This window comes from Tachyglossus aculeatus, chromosome 2, assembly GCF_015852505.1.
Source record: "Tachyglossus aculeatus isolate mTacAcu1 chromosome 2, mTacAcu1.pri, whole genome shotgun sequence".
Classification (NCBI taxonomy): domain Eukaryota; kingdom Metazoa; phylum Chordata; class Mammalia; order Monotremata; family Tachyglossidae; genus Tachyglossus; species Tachyglossus aculeatus.
This window is the reverse complement of record NC_052067.1, coordinates 119,728,015-119,748,233: the sequence shown is the minus strand read 5'-3', so window position 1 is coordinate 119,748,233 and position 20,219 is coordinate 119,728,015. Positions and strand designations below refer to the sequence as shown.

General features: G+C 40.0%; 1 protein-coding gene across 10 annotated transcripts in view; it reads left to right on the top strand.

Annotated features, from left to right (window-relative positions):
- PCDH9 (protocadherin 9) overlaps window positions 1-20,219 on the top strand; it is a 1,202,247-nt gene that overhangs the window by 767,698 nt on the left and 414,330 nt on the right. For 7 of the 10 annotated variants that reach the window (XM_038760895.1, XM_038760879.1, XM_038760872.1 and 4 more), the window contains one exon: window positions 2,859-3,060. In XM_038760895.1, coding sequence (XP_038616823.1) covers window positions 2,859-3,060 — 202 coding nt within the window. The remainder of the gene's footprint in view (window positions 1-2,858; window positions 3,061-20,219) is intronic. The other 3 variants (XM_038760924.1, XM_038760913.1, XM_038760903.1) reach the window with 1 other exon arrangement.

The following is a 20,219-nucleotide window of genomic DNA, read 5'->3' as shown; positions in this document are numbered from 1 at the left end:
CTTTGTGCAGAGCACTGTACTAAGAATTTTGGAGAGTACAGCTCAGAAATATGTAACAGACACATTTCTGCCCACACTGAGCTTATAGTCTAGAGGGAGAGACAGAAATTAATATAAATAAATTATGGATATGTGCATTAGTGCGGTGGGCCTGGGGGCGGGGTAGTGAATAAAGGGATTAAGTCAGGACAATGCAGGAGGGAGTGGGGACAAAGAAAATGAAGGCTAGACTGTGAGCCCACTGTTAGGTAGGGACCATCTCTATATGTTGCCAACTTGTATTTCCCAAGCACTTAGTACAGTGCTCTGCACACAGTAAGTGCTCAATAAATACGATTGAATGAATGAATGAAAGGCCTTTTGGAGAAAATGTGCCTTCAATAAGGCTTTGAAACTGGGAAGAGTGATTGTCTGTTGGATATGAAGAGGGAAGGGTGTTTCAGGCCAGTGGCAGGACATGAGTGAGAGGTTGGAAGCAAGACAGATGAGACTGATGTACAGTGAGTAGGTTGGCATTAGAGGAATGGAGTGTGAGAGCTGAATTATAGTAGGAAAGCAGTGAAGTGACGTAGGAGGAGGCAAGGTGATTGAGTGCTTTAAAACTGATTGTAAGGAGTTCCTTTTTGATGCAGAGGTGGATGGGAAAATATTGGAGGTTCTTGAGGAGTGGGGAAACATGGACTGAATTTTTTTGCAGAAAAATTATCCAGGCATTAGAATGAAGTATGGACTGGAATGAGAAGATACAAGAGGCAGGGGGGTCATCAAGGAGACTAATACAGTAATCAAGATGGGATAGGATAAGTGCTTGGTTTAACCTGGTAGCAGTTTGGAGGGAGAGGGAAGGGTAGATTTTAGCAGTCATTTGAAGGTTGAACTGACAGGATTACATGATAGATTGAATATGTGGGTTGAATTAGAGAGAGGAGTCAAGGGTAACACAAAGGTTATGGGTTTGTGAGAGAGAAAAGATGGGAAAGTCTAGTGTTGGGAAAGTTTTTGGGTAGGAAAATAAGAAGTTCTGTCTTTGACACATTATATTTAAGGTGACAGCAGGACATCCAAGTAGAAAAGTTTTTATATTAACGATTACCAGCATGGTCTTTAGGACTGAACTAATATTTAAGGTTCAACAAAAGAATACAGAATTCTGGTGAAATTTTGATTACTATTTCTTTTATTGAAGTATAATTTGTTTATTATTTATTCATTTCACTACTTTAGTAGGGAAAACTAAATTGTATCTTTTTTGGTATTTCTGATCAAGTAATATCAAAGAAATTCCAAAGCTTCATGTTCAGTCATAAACTATTCCACTGTCTAAAAACTTTCCAACAAAGGAAATATCCCTTCTCAGAATTGCTCACACATTTGTGATATGGTTTCCTAAAGGAAATGATAGATAAGCTAGAGTCCTGAGAACCTGCATAGAGGAATTAACTATAACTTGCACAGCTCAAGTGGCTTTCTTTTAACCCTGCCAAGCCATGTTTCTCTGGGACACCATGTGCCCGAAGTGATTAGGTGGGCAAAGGTGAAATATATTGCAGAGTGCATGTGCAGTTCAGGTTTATCATATGCAGAACCCAGTTACAGCTCAAGTGAACTCAGCGTGACGTTGATGTTATGCCATAATGTCATCATCATCATCAATCGTATTTATTGAGCGCTTACTATGTGCAGAGCACATAGTAATGTCATGGTCCAGCAAGTATGTGTCTTGGTAGTCACCACAGTCTTTGTTGTCTGTGGTAGCCAGTAATTTTTCAGATATGTCCACTTCACAAGAATTTTTGTATGTGGTTCTTCAGTTGAAACGCCTCATTATTCTGAAGAATTTTTAATCAAAAACAGTACTTTGTGAAATGTTGTGAGGTGCCTCAAATTCAGTAAGGATATAGTTATGTATTTCACCTATTGTAGGACATACAAACATGGTCAGCACAAAAAGGGATTTGAATTAATTGTTGTCCACTGAGCATCAAAAGAGACAGCTATATTATATAGATCGCAGAGACTAGAATGCAATTGGAGTCTTTCTTAATTAAAGAATGGTAAGTATATGTCTCAGGAAACAAATCTGTTGTAGGTCATCCAAATATAGTACTGTTTTTATATAGGAAATATATTATGTACTAAAGTTGTGAGCCCCTCCTGGGACAGGAACCGTGTCTAATTCCCATCTATGTATTTTCTAATGTTTAACACAGTACTCCACATCCGGGAAGTGATTAATAAGTACTGTTATTCCTACAACTACCAATGTAGTAGATCTATTTTCTCTACTTTTATTCCTGATCTTTTGATTAAATATTCCAAAGGCTCAAATTATTTCTGATTTTTTACGTGGGAAAGACAAAATCAAAGCTGGAATGTTACTCTAAAACATTTCATCTGGCAGCCATACAATTGCTAATTCTATGGTTTCTTCTTTATTTCCCCTGGAGTGGTTTCCGGGAAGCAGCATGATGTAGTGGATAGAGCAAGGGCCTGGAATTCAGCAGGTCCTGAGTTCTAATCCCACCTCACCACTCATCTGCTGTGTGGCCTTGTGCAAGTCACTTAACTTCTCTGTGCCTCAGTTACCTCATCTGTAAAATGGGGATTAAGACTGTGAGCTCCATGAGGGAGAGGGACTGCATCCAACCTGATTTGCTTGTATCCACCCCAGCGCTTAGTATAGTGCCTGGTAAATAGGAAACACTTAACGAATACCGTAATTTTTTTTTATATATTGAAACAAAGCAGAACAGCAAACAGTGTTCAGATTTCAAATGAGCCTATTTTTAAGAACAAACCAAATGTACTGAATGGAGAAGAAGAGCATTAATCAGCATATCCTGTGCTCTTCTTTGTAGTCCCAGCGCCGTGTTACATTTCACCTCCCCGATGGCTCCCAAGAAAGCTGCAGTGACAGTGGTCTAGGAGACCATGAGCCTGTGGGTAGTGGAACCCTGATCTCACATCCTCTCCCTCTGGTTCAGCCACAGGACGAATTCTACGACCAAGCCTCACCAGACAAGAGGACTGAAGCTGATGGCAACTCTGACCCCAACTCTGGTGAGTGTGCTCTTTCAAGGTTTTGTTATATCAATGGCTTTTCTTCATTTTCCCCTTGACTGATTACTGCCTAAGCTATTCAGTGTGTGTACATGAGTGTAATTATTGTCCACAGCATGTTTATCATAAATGCTTTGATACTGACTTGAGACCTTAGCTCATTAGAAGAAATACATGCAGAGAAAATGAAGAAAAAGCAGGATGAAAAAGGTTGTTTTCATAAGTACATAGTATGTACTCCTATACATCTGTTAGTCTTGATTCCCTACTAGTTCTGCAGAAATTAAAACCTGTGTTTTTTTGTTCAGTGACTTTCTTGGTAACCCAAGTGTTAACAGAAACCTAGGTTTCAGGATCTAAAGGCCTGCTTTCTATTCCTTGTACATCTTGTGTTGATTTATCTGTTGACTGAGCTGTCTTTACTTATGATCGAAGATAGTTTACAACCCTGTAAGAAGCACTTTCTCGGCTGGCAAAATGCATGTAACTCAGCAATCCCATTGGGGCAGTTTATTTAAGCCTAAGACTTTTTGTTTAATAATAATTTTGAACTGAAATTTGAAGTCTTCAGATTCTTCTGGTAAAATGTCAGAAGCAGTTACTGGATTTAGGGATATTTCTTCTAGTAGCTGATGTAATTGATATGTTAATTTGCAGGAAAATGCTAAAATATTTAATGAGTGTCAATGACAGTCTTCATTACCTTAAAACATTACCTAAACCAATAGTTGGATTTATCAATGGATAGCAAATTATCTCTGTGTAGTCATTGTAAGTGAATAATCAAAACCAATGGACATAAATAAATAGGGAATAAATAGGGAAAACATTTACTTTGATTATTGTACTAGGTGTTATAGTAATGTAATAACCTAAGTTTAGTAATAATATATAGTCAAGAATAGGACAAAAAATTAAGTAAATGTGAATGGGTACACAGGGAAAGAAGTGGAAAATCAGTGATTTAGTTTCTTCAGTCTAATAGAGTAGACAGTAACAGTACATTTTTAAGGCTTTTGGAAAAATCAGAGGTTAGAAAGAAGTTCTAAAGGTTGATGGCATTTGTGATTTACGTAATGATGCAGTTTAGCCACTGAAGATTTTGAATTCCCATTAACTATATAAAGATATGTCAAGCTGGATTGAAGTCTAGTAAAGTGTAAATATGTAACTTATGGCTACCTAATGAATCAATCAATCAATCAATCGTATTTATTGAGCACTTGCTTTGTGCAGAGCACTGTACTAAGCGCTTGGGGCAACATATAGAGACAGTCCCTACCCAACAGTGGGCTCACAGTCTAGAAGGTAGAATGAATGAATGAAGGTAGAATAAATTTGAAATATAATTTAAACATAACATCACGCTTCTTCATGCATTACCAAGTAAACAGGCTTGTGTCCAGTCATAAATTAATGGAGAAGCTTACCCACGTTTCAAAATTGACCATTCTGAACATAGAATTACTGAAGATTCTTCTTCAAATTCTTCAACTGATTCAATAATAATAATAATAATAATGGCATTTATTAAGTGCTTACTATGTGCAAAGCACTGTTCTAACGGCTGGGGAGGTTTCAAGGTGATCAGGTTGTCCCACGGGGGACTCACAGTCTTCATCCCCATTTTACAGATGTGGGAACTGAGGCACAAAGAAGTTAAGTGACTTGCCCAAAGTCACACAGCTGACAATTGGCAGAGTCGGGATTTGAACCCATGACCTCTGACTCCAAAACCCATGCTCTTTTCCACTGAGCCATGCTGCTTCTTTCCCTTCCCACTTGTCACGTGGGATACAGTGGTTAGATTCCCTGATTAGGGCATATCTTCTTTTGAGAAGCAGCATCACTGTTTTCTATCACATCATGACCATAGCTTTGGCATTATCCTCAATCTCCCTCTTTAGACTGTAAGCTCATTATGTGTCTGCTGATTCTGTTATATTGTACTCTCCTAAGCACTTAGTAAAATGCTCTGCACATATGAAACTTTCAATAAATACAATTTATTGATTGATTGAGTCTCCCTCAAGCATATAAGCTTATTATGGGTAGGGATCATGTCTGCTAATTCTGTTGTTTTGTACTCTCCCAAGCACTTAGTACAGTGTTCTGCACATAGAAAGTGCTAAATAAATACAATTTATAATTATTATTGTTATTATTATTTCACTGAAAGACTGGATATACGTTTGAAATTTGAGATGCTATCTTCTCCCTTCCTAATAGAACCAGCGTTTCAATTATACAGAAAGTTCTTTTCATGCTGTTGGCTTATACTGCAATAAACTATAACAGTACATGTAGGAACATTTGAACCTTGTAATTTGCAAGGCAACTATTGATTTTTAGTTAATAGAAAAAGGTCTTGGTCTGTTCTATCTGACAACTGACAGAACATTCAAATTAGGCACTGTTATTAGAATTTGCCATTCTAAATAGGTATTAACAGTCAATTTTATTCTTTTCTCTAAGATAAAATGTATACGACACATTTATATTAAGGAGACAGTAAGCAATGACCCTGAACAGTAGTCCAGATAATCTCTTTGTCTTGTATGGTTTTCATAGAAACTTTTTTTTAAGGAAATATATAGCTGATATTGCTTAGAATCTCTTAGCTAAGTAGGTGAAGGAGCAAAGGAAGGTAAGGAATTGCTGCAAGGAGGCAAGATGATATCATGAACATAATACAAGCCAAAGTAAATTTTGCAGATCCAGTGGATGTTTATGACGTAATACATGTGGAAACCCTTTTTATATTTGAAAATTCATGTACGAGTGTAGTGTTTCTTCAAATTCAATTGAATGCTTTGGAAATGTTAAGTACTGTAGGTATTAACTCATTTTGTTATATTCTATATGCCCTATGAATAGATATTGTTCTTAGATAACTTAAAAATTGATTTAAAGATTTAAAAATACATAATCAAGAAGTTCATAGAACAACAGGTAAATCATCAGGGCAGAGAACCTGTATGGAGAAATTGATTATAGTGCTACAATTTTGAACTGCACCACTTACATTCTTTCTTTCCTGGCATTCATATTCCTACAAGGGCACAAGTACAACAAGCAACTAGGTGGCAGAGGTGCATTACACTGCACAGTGCATGTGTGTTCTTTGTCCATATTAGTGAAGTCTCCTAATTTGCAGGACAGTGCTCTTTCCACTGGACCAATCCCGTGTTACAGAAAGCTTTTAATTTCAGTAATTTTATATTTCTAGGGGCAAGAATAGTGCTAACACAAAGAAATCAACACTGCAACCTAGTTTATGACACTAGTTCCACCCAATTTAACCAACTCGTGTATTTCAAATATGGGAAAACTGAGCCAGAAGGATTTTTAAAGGACTCAAGAAAAATTAAATGATAAGGGATATGGATAATAGTTTGTATATGCCTGAGAAACAGATGGACTCAGTTAAAAATTATGTTTTCTGTGCCAGTTTTTGGAGTACATTTTCACTCAGTTGATCTGATTGAGATTATATTGATTTTGCTAAAACACCTAGTACAAATTTCCATGATTTGACGGAATCAGGATAGTATTGCCAATTAGATTTGTGGGCCCCATGATAAAGGCAATTTAAATGATTGACTTCATTGCACAAGGAACATACTTTTGATAGTTAATGTTTAGTAATTATTCATTAGTGAAATTCCTTCTTTTAGCCATTAAATAACCTAAACAAAATTCTAGTTGTTTTTAGTAACTCTGGTATGATGCAGAGTTTGGAGAATGAAGACAAAACACTACTACAGCTCTGTTGAGGTGGGACCAGAAGCCACCCAGAATATCTCTATATAAAACATCCCTGTGTTTTATAGATTTGTAAATTAATTTTATTCCTGTTTCTACCCACAAGCACTGCTGTCCCCATCAGACCAAGAGCATGGCTTCAATAGCTTATAGATTAACAGTTGCTTACGAGACAATATTTTTTGCTTGTTCTTAGCATTAGTCCCCTCTTCCACAGCCCCAAAAGAGAGTGAGAGGAAATGATGGTGAGAGACATTAAGTAGGATCAGTCAGTGTGATATGGGGAAAACTATAGGAGAACTGCATCAGTAAAACCCAGGTTAAATAGAGTTTCCAGAAGAAAGGATGTGAATGGTCCACAGTGTCAAAGGCATCCAGTAGCTGGAGGAGAATTAAATCAGTCAATTAGATTTGACTGAAGTTGGTCACTGATGACTGTGAAGGGGGAAGTCTCAGGGAGTGAAGGAGGTGAAAGCTGGATTGTAGGAGGTCAATAAGGTAGTTGAAAGAATTTGATAGATAAGTTTGGATAAGATTGTTGTGGGCAGGAAACCTATCTACCAACTCTGATTGTTATATTGTACTTTCCCAAGTGCTTAGTACAGTGCTCTGCAAACAGTAAGTGATCAATAAAATATGATTCATTAATTGAAGATCATTGTGGGCAGGGAGTGTATCTGTTTATATTGTTATATTGTACTTTCCCAAGCTCTTAGTACTGTACTCTGCACAAAGTAAGTGCTCAACAATGGTGATTGACTGACTGACTATTTGCTCTCCGATGGCTTCTTCACCACTACTTTAGAAAATGCCTATGTTGATCCTACTCTAAAAAACCTTCAATTTACCCCACAGCTCCCTCCAGTTATTGCACCACCTCCTTCCTACCATTCTTCTCCAAACTCCTTAAATTAGCTGTCTATACAACTGCCTCGAGTACCTCTCCTCCAATTCTCTCCCTGACCTCCTCCAATCTGGTTTCTGTCCTCTTCAGTCCACAGAAACCGCCTTCTCAAAGGTCATAAATGGTCTTCTTCTTGCCCAATGCAATGGTCTGTACACCATCCTAATCCTCCTCGACCTCTCAGCTGCATTATCCAGCATTATCCAAACTAGACTTCACTGACACTGGTTCTCTTCTAGTTCTCTTCTCTCCCACCCTCTAACTGTAGGAGTCTCTCAGAGCTCACTTCAGCTCAGCTTAGCTTCCCTTCTATTCTCCATCCACACCCACTCCCTTGGAGTACTCACCCCTGTGAGCCCCCTTCTAGACTGTGAGCCCATTGTTGGGTAGGGACCATCTCTATATGTTGCCAACTTGTACTTCCCAAGTGCTTAGTACAGTGCTATGCACACAGTAAGCTCTCAATGAATGAGATTGAATGAATGAATTCCCTCCCATGACTTAACTATCACCTCTATGCAGATGATCCCCAAATCTACATCTCCAACCCTGATCTCTTTCCCTCTTTGTAGTCTAGCATTTCTTCCTGCCTTCAGGAAATCTCTACTTGGATGTCCTGCCTTAAATGTAACATGTCCAAAACAGACTCCTTATCTTCTCATCCAAACCCTGTCTCCCCTGACTTTCCCAGCACTGGGGAGAGTGTCTCTACCCTCCCTATCTCATAAGCCCTCAACCCTCAATCCTCACACACTTTCAATCTGTCACCAAACTCTGTCAGTTTTACCCTGTTTCCATTGCTAAAATCTGCCTTTTCTTCTCTATCCAAACTGCTACCATTCTGATCAAAGCACATATCCAGTCTCACCTTGACTACAGCTGTGTGACTTTGGGCAAGTCACTTCACTTCTCTGTGCCTCAGTTCTCTCATATGTAAAAAGGGTATTAAGACTTTGAGTCCCCCGTGGGACAACCTGATCACCTTGTAACCTCCTCAGGGCTTAGAAAAGTGCTTTGCACATAGTAAACACTTGATAAATGCCATCATTATTACTATTATTACTGCACTTGCCTCCTCACTGACCACCATGGCTTCTGTCTCTCCTTATCCCAGTCCATACTTCACTCTGTTACATGTATCATTTTCCTAAAAAAAAAAGGTTCAGTCCATGTCTCTCCACTTCTCAATAAGGCCCCAATGGTTGCCTGTTCAGTTCCACATTAAACAGAATGTCCTTGTCTTATGCCATTGAGTCGTTTCCAACCCATAGTGACACCACAGACACATCTCTCCCAGAATGTCCTGCTCTCCATCTGCCATCGTTCTGGTAGTGTATCCATAGGTTTTTCTTAGTATAAATATGGAAACGGTTTACCGTTGCCTCCTTCTGTGCAGTAAACTGGAGTTTCCATCCTCGACTCTCTCCCATGCCACTGCTTCCCGGGTGAGTTTTGACTTGTAGCATATTGCCTTCCACTTGCTAGCCACTGCCCAAGCTAGGGATAGAATGAGTAGGTGCCTCTGCTTGACTCTCTCTCCTATAGCCTAGACAGTTAGAGTACTGGAAACTCTCCAGATGCAACCCTGAGAGGGGAGAATATCCTTACCCTTGGTTCTAAATAACTCAATCAGCTCATCCCCTCCTACCTCATCTCACTGATTTCCTGCTACAGCCAAGCTAAGACTTCTCACTCCTGTAGCCACAACTTAATCTCTATTACCTAGTCTTGTCTATCGTACAACCGACTGCTCTCTCATGAACCCCCTCTAGCCTGGAACTATCTCACCCTTTATTTAAACCAGACCACCATTCTCCCTACAGTCAAAGAACTATTAGGCTCACATCTCCTCCAAAAGGCCTTCCCCACTTAAGTCCTCTTTTCCCCAGCTCCCTCTATCTTCTGCATCATCAATGCACTTGGATCTGTGACCTTTAGGCATTTGATTATAATAATAATGATGGCATTTGTTAAGTGCTTACTATGTGTTGAGCACTGTTCTAAGCACTGGGATAGATAAGGTTATCAGGTTGTTCTACATGGGGCTCATACATTATTAATCCCCATTTTATAGTTGAGGTAACTGATGCACAGAGAAGTTAAGTGACTTTCCCAAAGTCACACAACTGACAAGTGGCATAGCCAGGATTAGAAGTCACAACCTCTGATTCCCAAGCCCATGCTCTTTCTACTAAATAATGCTACTTCTCTATTTACTCCACCTTCAACCCCACAGCACTTATATACACATCTTTAAAAGTATGAAGCTACTATTTCTGGAGAAGACAAACATCACATCTTGCTCCAAGTCAGGTACCTTTGATCGCACTCTCTGCCTGGAGGGCTCAACACATGTTTGCTTGTCTAGGCACAAAGTGAGCCACGAACAAAGTGGTCCATGGAACAAGAGATCTGCCTACTGAGCATAGATCACTTACACAGTTAGAGTTTTAATACATCTTTTCCTTTGCATAAGCCAACTCCTGGCTGACACAGGCAGCTCCCCTTAGGGAGCTCAGGTTCTGGGGCCTCTCATTGGCAGTTGAGCACAAAGTTGGCATCCCTTGTTTTCCAATGGTCTCCTTTCCTTGCTCCTAGTCCCTTCTCCAACTGTCCATTGAGCTCTGTGTCTTGGCCCAATTCACCATTTTAGGGCCATGTGGCCTGGGAAGGAGGGGCACTCCCAAAGCATCAAGGTATTGGAGAGCCCCCTATCTGCATTATGGGGCCATCTTGGACCGTGGAGTCAAGAAGGCAGTTTGAATCTCCCTCCCCTCACCTCAGCAGAGCTCAATCCAGACTGAGGTTGGAGCCAGGAAAGGGCTTTTGCCAGGATTTTGTGTTTGGGAAGGACTCTGTGTTAGAAGTCACCCGGGGATGCCCCAAGGCAGAAAAGGCTTTAGTTTAGAGACCAGCTGGGACTCACCTCTATAACCTAGAACACAAGCCTGAGGTAGGAAAGGGCAAAATATATATTGTAAATCAACTATTTATATTAGTGGTTGTCTCCCTATCTAGACTAGAAGCTCACTATATGTAGGGAACATGCCTACCAAATCTGTCATATTGTACTTTCCCAGATACTTGCTTAATACAGTGTTCTGCACACAGTACTCAATAAATACCATTGATTAATAGGTTGATTGATAAGGAGAGGAGGAGGTGAAAGAGGTGTCAAAATGTGGTCAGAAGAGTAGAGGTGGATCCAGGACTTCAAGTGAGTGACTGCACCTACTAACTGTGTTTGTAATAAATAGAGATGAATGACAGGCTTAAAAGAAACAGAAGCTGAGAGATTCAGAGGTGGGATAGTGCCAAAGCAGCATTGAGAGACAAGAAACTGTCTGACACCCCATGAGTCTTGAGGCATGGAAGAAGATGAGGTATCCTCTGAATAGAGAAGCAAGAGAAACAATTTCATCTAGAGTGAACCATGTCTTCAGTGTTATGAAGTGACCAGAGTGGGAACAGGTTAAGGATGAGTATGGGAGTTTGTCCTCAATGGAAAAGTAGTTCCACAGCCTGTGTTAATATCGCCATAATATCCTTGTGTGTGATGCATGACATTTGGAATGGGGTGGATGGGCGAGAAGTGACATGTTAGGATGTGGTGGAAGAGTGTTGGTTTAGAGCAGTGAGAAGAGTTACAGGACATGAATATGGTAATCAGTGAGTGTGATGGAGGAGGTAGGGAAGATCATGATAAAGTCCCAGGTCCTTTTGGGCCACACCTTCCAGTATTTGATTCTGAGAGAATAGCTTCCTAAAGTTCTTAAGTTTTCAAAGCTCACTGATGTGACTGTTTTGGAGTGAATATCAGGTTGAGGTTTTCCAAGAAAGCTTCCTATTGGCATCCTACTTTGTTCAGGAGCCCCAAAAGATTGTGATGCATTCTTCTGGCTTATCAAATATCACTCAAGAACATATTCATGAATCTGCATATCCTCAAGGAATGATTAATGAGAAAGGTATCTCTAGATACCTTTAACCCAAGAATAGTTTCTCAGAAAATAGCAGATTCCAAAAGCTCAATGAAAAAATTTCTTTTTCTGTGAAAATTCAACCCACTTTGGTAGCACTAAGTGCATTTTTTGAGTGGGTAAGGTTTGTATTTTGCCTAAGACTGTCTATTATTGAAATAATCTCCTTCCAAAACATCATTTAAACCTTTAATCAGCAGAGGGGAAAAACATCATGTTAGCTATAACATCCTTCCACTTATTTTCACAAACTCTATGGATTATTCACTAAATTATTATATGTTTATGACAATGATTTTCTGGCCGTTACTAGGGTTTATCTCAATATTTAAATGTCATATCGTAGAAAATGAAGGTGCATAACTCAGATGCTGTTTGCATAAACGGCATTTTGGTAGCACGATGAATTTGTCTGCACATCTTATCAGTGTACCAATTCCTAGTAAAAGGGTTGAAATATCCTAATATTACATCATCTCACGCTATCAGTCATATAATGCACTCTGATGCCAGCCTGATGCAGCCACAACAGAAGTATGGGTGCAACTCCACTGGGATGGGCAGAGGCTACCCAGTCTGGGGATGTGGAGGGAAAGCCAGAACAGAGCCACTTGAGTTTCTGAGGAAACAGCATCCACCTGTCTGGAAGACAGTCCACTCCTCCCACACAGAGCCCTGCACAGAACCGCATGACCATGGTTGGTCTAAGTCCCCTCCTCCTATGGAGCTTCATGGAAAGTCCTGGGTCCCTCTTCCCTGGCCTCACCCCTTGTTTGCAAAATCAAGTGCCCTAGTAATTTAAACTATGAAGACAGTCAATAAGTAGCCACTATAAATATCAATCAATCATATTTATCGAGCACTGACAGTGTGCTGAGCACTGTACTAAGCACTTGGGAGAATAAAATGTAACAGAGGTGGTAGACATTCCCTGCCCATAATGAGCTTACAGTCTCTCATGGGGGACAGACATTGATATAAATAAATAATGGATGTGTTCATAAGTACTGCGGGGCTGAGGGAGAGGTGAATAAAGGAAGCAAATTAGAGCAATGCAAAAGGGAGTGGGAAAAGAGGAAATAAGAGCTTAGGAAAGGTCTCTTGAAGACGATGTGCCTTCAATAAGGCTTTGACAATGGAGAGAGTAATTGTTGGATATGAAGAGTGAGAGCATTCTAGGTCAGAGGCAGAACGGGGACAACAGGTCAGCGGTGAGATAGACAAGAATGGGGTAAAGTGAGTAGAATGACATTAGTGAAACTTAGTGTTCAGACTGTGATTTGATAGAAGAACAGTGAAGTAAAGTAGAAGGGGGCAAGGTGATTTGATAGCAGCTTGGATGGAGAGGAAAAGGAGGATTTTAACAATTTTGTGAAGGCTGAACCAACAGGATTTAGTAATAGCTTGAATATGTGGTCCGAAGGAGGGAGAAGAGTCAAGGACGACAATGCCAAAGTTTTGTGCTTGTGAGACATGAAGCATGGTGGTGCTGTCTTTAGTGAAGGAAAATCAGGGTGAGAACAGGGTTTGTTTGGGAAAATAAGGAGTTCTGTTTTGCATATGTTAAATTTGAGGCATCAGTGGACATTCAAGTAGAGGTAACTTGAAGTCATGAGGAAATGCAAGACACAGGGAAGGTGAGGGAAAGTCTGGAGATGTAGATTTGGAATTCAGTTCTCATCTATAAAATGTGGATTAAGATTCTGAGTCCCATGTGGGACAGGGACGGTGTCTAATCTGATTACGTTATATCTATCCCCGTGCTTAGAATAGTGCTTGGCCCATAGTAAGCGCTTAGCTACCATGGTGGTAGTTGGAGCCAGGGGAGTGAATGAGTTCTCCAAGGGAGTGGGCATAAATGGAGAATAGAAGGGGACCCAGAACTGAGCTTTGAGTGAATCCTACAGCTCGGGGGTGGGAGTTAGAGAAGCCCATGAAAAGAGACTAAGAATGACCATTGAGAAAGAAAGGAAGAGAAAGAGGGCAGTGTTAGTGAAGCCAAATTTGGATAATGTTTACAGAAGAAGGGGGTGATCTATGGTGTCAAAGGCAGCTAAGAGGTCGAACTTTGACCTTTGAGATGTTAGTTTCTGTGGTGTGAAGGGAGCAGAAGTCAGATTGGAGGGGGTCAAGGAGAAAACTGGGGGAGAGGAATTGGAGACAGTGGGCATAGACAACTAGCTTAAGGTGTTCGGAGAGGAATGGTAAAAAGGAGATGGGGCTATAGCTGAAGAGAGCCGTGGGGTCAAGGAAAGGGTTTTTTCTTTTTGGATAGGGGAGACATGGGCATATTTGAAAGCAGTGGCAAAGAAGCCAGAAGAGCCAACAGTTGAAAATGGCAGTCATGGATAACAGGCATGGAGGGGGCCTGTGCTTTTTGATAAGGTTGAAGGGATGTGGTTGGAGGCCCAGGTGGAAGGGGTGGATTTTGCAGGAGATCTCTTCTTGAGATATTGCTGAGAAAAATGGTTAGGTGGAGGAAGGGATAGAGGGAAGGAGGGGCTGGAGAGGATTAGGGGAGATTTTAGGGAGCTTCCCCATGCCTGATAGTTGCAATTTTCTAAGTATGTGGCCTGGTTAATAGGGGCAAGGGGATAGAGGATTTGAGGAGTGGTACAAAATGTGCCAATATTTCATGGAGCTGAAAAGACATTACCTTGTTTTATTATTTTCTTTTATAGTATTTGTTAAGGGTTTACTGTGTGCCAGACTAAGTGCTGGGATAGAGACAAGGTACTCAGGTTGGACACAGTCCATGTCCCACATGGAGCTCACAGTCTTATTCCCTATTTACTCCCCTCCTCAAAAATCTTCAGTGGCTACCAATCAACCTATGCATCAGGCAAACCTTCTCATCCTCGGCTTCAAGGCTCTCCATCACCTCGCCCCCTCCTACCTCACCTCCCTTCTCTCCTTCTACAGCCCAGCCTGCACCCTCCACTCCTCTGCCGCTAATCTCCTCACTGTGCCTCGTTCTCGCCTGTCCCACCGTTGACCCCTGGCCTGGAATGCCCTCCCTCTGCACATCTGCCAAGCTAGCTCTCTTCCTCCCTTCAAAGCCCTACTGAAAGCTCACCTCCTCCAGGAGGCCTTCCCAGACTAAGCCCTCTCCTTCCTCTCTCCATCCTCCCCCTTCCCATCCCCCCCCACATTACCTCCTGCCCCTCCCCAGAGCACCTGTTTATATGTATATATGTTTGTACGCATTTATTACTCTATTTTACTTGTACATATTTATTCTATTTTATTTTGTTAATATGTTTTATTTTGTTGTCTGTCTCCCCCTTCTAGACTGTGAGCCCACTGTTGGGTAAGGACCGTCTCTATATATTGCCAACTTGTACTCCCCAAGCGCTTAGTACAGTGCTCTGCACACAGTAAGCACTCAATAAATATGAATGAATGAATTAATGAATATTTTTGCAGTTGAGGTAACAGAGACACAGAGAATTTAAATGAGTTGTCCAAGTTCACAGAGTACAAGTGACCAGTTAGAACCCAGTCTTTCTGACTCCCGAGCCCAGGCTATAATCCATTAGGCCATGCTGTTTCTCACCGTGGTTTCTTGAGCGCAATAAAAAATCATTATTGTAACCTATGTAATTGAAAGTGAGAAGAAGACGCAGGAAGGGTTTCTCTACCAAATAAAATTTCAGAATAGTTTAAATAGGTCACAAGAAGTGTTTGCAAAATGAAAAGTAGCAGGAAAGGAAGAGGCATAACAGAAGTGTGAAAAAGATATATATATGTACTTTTCAGACTCAAATCTTTCAAGTCTCAACTATCTGTTCCTATTACACATTTTTAAAGGGCAAATTTTCAAAAAGTTGCAATTGATTTGATTAAACCTTTTAGTGCTCACCATGTCAGTGTGAATCTCCAAAATTTCAGTGCTCAAAAGTCTAATAAAAAAATGACCCAGTAAAAGCACTTGGTAGACACGTCTTTATTGCTTCCTTTATAAAATGTTTTGCTTGCACTGAAGATTTTAAATGTGTTTACTATAAAATCCCTTTTTAACAGAAACGTCCTGTTTTATTACCAGTTTATGTTGAACAGGGTAGAACAAGCTATATTTTCATCTTGTTCATTTCTTTTTCTGGACAGTAGTAATGAAGGTGCCTGTTGGACAGGCAGGTGTTCAACATTGTTTAGCATTGTTTTTCTGTTCATGTAGTTTAGATTTCATCAGCTGCAAATAAACTCTCAAAGCATTCTGCTCTGGATAGTCTTTTAGGAAAGACTGTGAGTGATTTTAAACTGACAGTCGAACACATTTAGGAGTCATGTATAATATGACACAATACAACTGAGCAAAATGTAAGAGTAATATGCCTCCGAGTGTAAGGACAAGAAAATGTGGAGCTTATCAGCTTGCTTGATAAAATTGTATTTTGATACCTGCAAGCAGTAAATGTGATTCATTCTTCCTCAGAGACATAAAGAGGAATGGCATATATTTAGCTAAAAGTGTGGAGACTGCTTAGAGGAAAAAACTTACAAAGTAATGCAGATTTGTATGTAAAATGCTAAGGTTACAAAGGTTACAAGAAGTGTGAATGATAGGGCTACATTCAACAAAATTCAAAGCCCATGCCAACAAACCAAAATGTGGATGCTACATTTCAATCCCACAAAGTAAAAAAAAAAAAAAAAAGGAGGAATTGGACTTTTATATTTTGGAAATATATAGGTCCATCCAAAATAGCCCATATCAATTATTAGTGCTGTTTTGGAACCACTCTTTTGATACTTATTAAAAGCATTTTGAATAAGTATGGCTAAAATATATGAGCTGAATTTTAAGAAAACCATCATCAAAGTATTTTAATAAAATATCAGGGATATGAATTTGTAATGTAATTCCAGTAAGAAGTATGAATTCTACAGTGTACAATAGTTCAGTCTCATACATACTTGACAGGTCCCATGTAGAGAAGTCAGTCTGAGCTTTGGTTAGTCAGTAATACCAGAACTAGTAAGTGATGGTGCTTTCAGCTAGTCGGAGCTCACAATTATTCATTACAACTATTTCTCAAGAGCTGCTATCTCATTTTGAAGAACCAATTTTGTACTGAAATGTCTCCAAATTAGCTTCATTAAACAGGGTTAATGACTTATTTTCTCAGCAATATCTGCAAATGTTACTTGGTTATGTGGTTTAATCTAAAATATAAAGACTTTGAACCATTTCTGTCACTTTATGAAAGTGAGATCTCCAGAATCTTATACTTTCACACATAGATGATTAATGCCAAACAAATTAGTCAAGCCAGTAATTCAATCAACCTAGGCTTGTTGACACAAAACGCAATTCATGAAATGTGTATTTCCTTAGAAATGAACTGAACAAATCTTTGCAGGAACGTGAAGCTGCATTCCATTAAGAATTTCACAGAAATAGGCTGAAAACTGTATTAATGTTCAGATACAATCCATTATTATTAATAACAACAGTAATGATGATAATTATAGTATTTGTTAAACGGTTGCTTTCTGCCAAGACTTGGGGTAGATATATGATAATCAGGTACCAGATGGGGTTCACAATCTAAGTAGGAGGGAAAAGAGCTATTGAATCCCATTTTTTAGATGAGGGATCTGAGACACAGAGAAGTTAAGTGAGTTAGGTAAGATCACATAGCAGGTATGTGGTGGAGCAGGGATTGAACTCAGATTCTTTGACTCTCGGGGCTGGGCTCTTTCTGTTCTTTCCACTGGGCTAGGCTATTTCCACTTCATTTTTAAAAAGTAAGCCAATGTGCCATCTCTACAGAAAGGCAATAGCAGACAGCTCAAAATGCTTTTTTTATTTAATTCAAATTCTTCATTTGTGAGGCCTCAAAATTACAAGCTGAGATGCCACCCTCTTACATGTATTTGGTTGTTCAGATTTAGCAAGGTAGAGGCTGTTCTAAGGGTATTACTCCACTTAAATTTACAGAATTCTCTGGGTTATTCACCCAGAACATAATCCCTTTGTTCAAGACAAAAGGGAATGTAAGTCAGTCAGTCACTCAGATGAGAAGACAGAGAAAGATTCTGCAGACTCTACACTTAACTAGCCAACATCTTGATGACAGCCTCAAGGTTAAAAGTACATAACCACAATTTCAACTTAAATGCCCACTGAAGAAAAAAAAATGTATCATAAACCCTTAAAGCACAGCCAGTGCCTTTATTGATTTTTTTCTATACACATTTTTGTGTTTTGACATGAGCGGGTATTTCTTCATGCCTGAGCAGTTGAATGAAAAGTCTCTTTACATTAGGATTAAAAAAAGAAAGTCCAGACTGGCTTTCTAAACAATATCTTAACAAAAATGGGTCAGTTAAAGAGGGAACTTCAGTATCTGTAAGCTTCTATGTGAAGCATTCATTGGAAAATGGAGCCATTTATCTTTGTTGACTGTGGTCATAATTTATTTCAACACTAAATTTTAACTAAAACTAACACAATATATTTTTAAAAATATTAAACTTGTCAGTAATTCTGCAAATAATTTATCCATTTTGAATATGAGTTGACAAAAAGTTGTCTTTCAAAATTTCTGTCTTTGCTTATTCTAAGCATTGAGGGCCTTGTCACTATTCAGCAATACTGCTAATTGATGGTTATGACATCCTGTGATGTAGTCTCTAGTCTAGTTGCTGTAACCTTAAATTGTCACTGAACTAAGCATCCTGCTTTCACTCTATCTTAAGAGCTAAGTTAGATTACTCTCCTGCTTTCTCCATTCTCTGAAAAGGATATCGCAAGAGCTTGTAATGGTTTTGCAACGAGGGATGTGATTTGAATTAGAGGCATTTGGATTACGAATACGTCCAGGCATCCTAACATATAGCTATCATAAGTAGAAGGTATTAATGATGGCATTTGTTAAGCGCTTACTATGTGGAAAGCACTGTTCCAAGTGGTGGGGGTGATACAAGTGCTGGGGGGGATACCATAGTTACCCATAGATACCCATAGGAGAAGCAGCGTGGCTCAGTGACAAGAGCACGGACTTTGGAGTCAGAGGTCATAGGTTCGAATCCCGACTCCGCCACATGTCTGCTGTGTGACCTTGGGCAAGTCACTTAAATTCTCAGAGCCTCAGTTCCCCTATCTGTAAAATGGGGATGAAGACTGTGAGCCCCACGTGGGACACCTTGATCACCTTGTATCCCCCCCAGTGCTTAGAACATTGCTTTGCACATAGTAAGCGCTTAACAAATACCATCATCATCATCATAGTTTTAAACTATGACCCAACTTGTCACAGCTTTCCCTATGCATGACATCTGCCAGTCATATGATGTAATCTGATGTCATGCCAGACTTCCCCTACTCACATACCTGGTGAAAGTTAGAGACTCTGTTCCCCCTGCCCTTGCTAGAGGGAACTTTCTGCCCTTTTTATCCACACAGACCTTTCCAGATATATATTGCATCCTGGACCACTCCTGGGTCAGCTCAAGAGCAACTGCACACTTGTCCCAGAAGGATTGTCCATTCCCTGAGTGCCAGGGACTCCACCCACACTACCCTGTCAAGGGACCTGGGAAGGGTATGAAAGATCTAGTCATGAACAAGACAGCTGAAAATGGGAACAGAGCATAAACAAAGTATTTTTATAATCTCTTTCCTGCACACCCTTCTTCCACCCATCCCACCCTCAATTCACAGTGGAGTTGCCCCTGATCTGTGCACTCAACAAGGTTGGTCTATGTTCCTTCCACTGGAGCTTCATGGAAGATCCAACCTCATTCTTCCCTGATAGTATTCCTTGGTTGCAACATTGGGTGTCTTTATAATTTAAACTATGATGGTTTGTGTAGCTGTTTCTTTCCGATTTTCTAAGCTGTAACACATGAGGCTTTAGTTCATAGTGGTTTGCACTGGGGAAATATGTGAACATAGGTAAGTGGTTGTAAAAATGTTGTCTGGAGTATTTTGCATTACATTTTTGGAATGGCTTTGAAGAGCCAAGATTTACCTTGGCTATGACCACTTTCAATTTCCTGTGCTGGGGCCTTTCAATGGAGACTTTCCTGTGGTGATGCACTAAGACGGCATTCCCATGACAATGTTCCCACGGTAATGCTTGGGGGGTGCCCAGCACCTGCCCACCTCATCCTCAGTTTCACATTATTCTTGGTGCTATGGTGAGTGCCGGGCATTGTCTTCTGCATTGTTCTTCCCCCCCGGGAGTTCTGTGTTTTGTTGCCCGGACTCTCAGTCTGTAAGCCAAAACAGGGAGAGCCAAACAGGAGTAAGCCCAGGAAGCTTAAATATTTCAGCTGTGAAGAAAATGTCATGTTTCTGGAGTGTTCTCACCCTAACAAACATACTGAAGAAAAGATCAAATGATGTTTGTGGTCTCTATTTTATTTATCATGTTTCTGGAGTGTTCTCACCCTAACAAACATACTGAAGAAAAGATCAAATGATGTTTGTGGTCTCTACTTTATTTATCATGTTTCGTTTTTACCCTCACGAAACTGTTTCTTTGATCTCTTGCTGACAA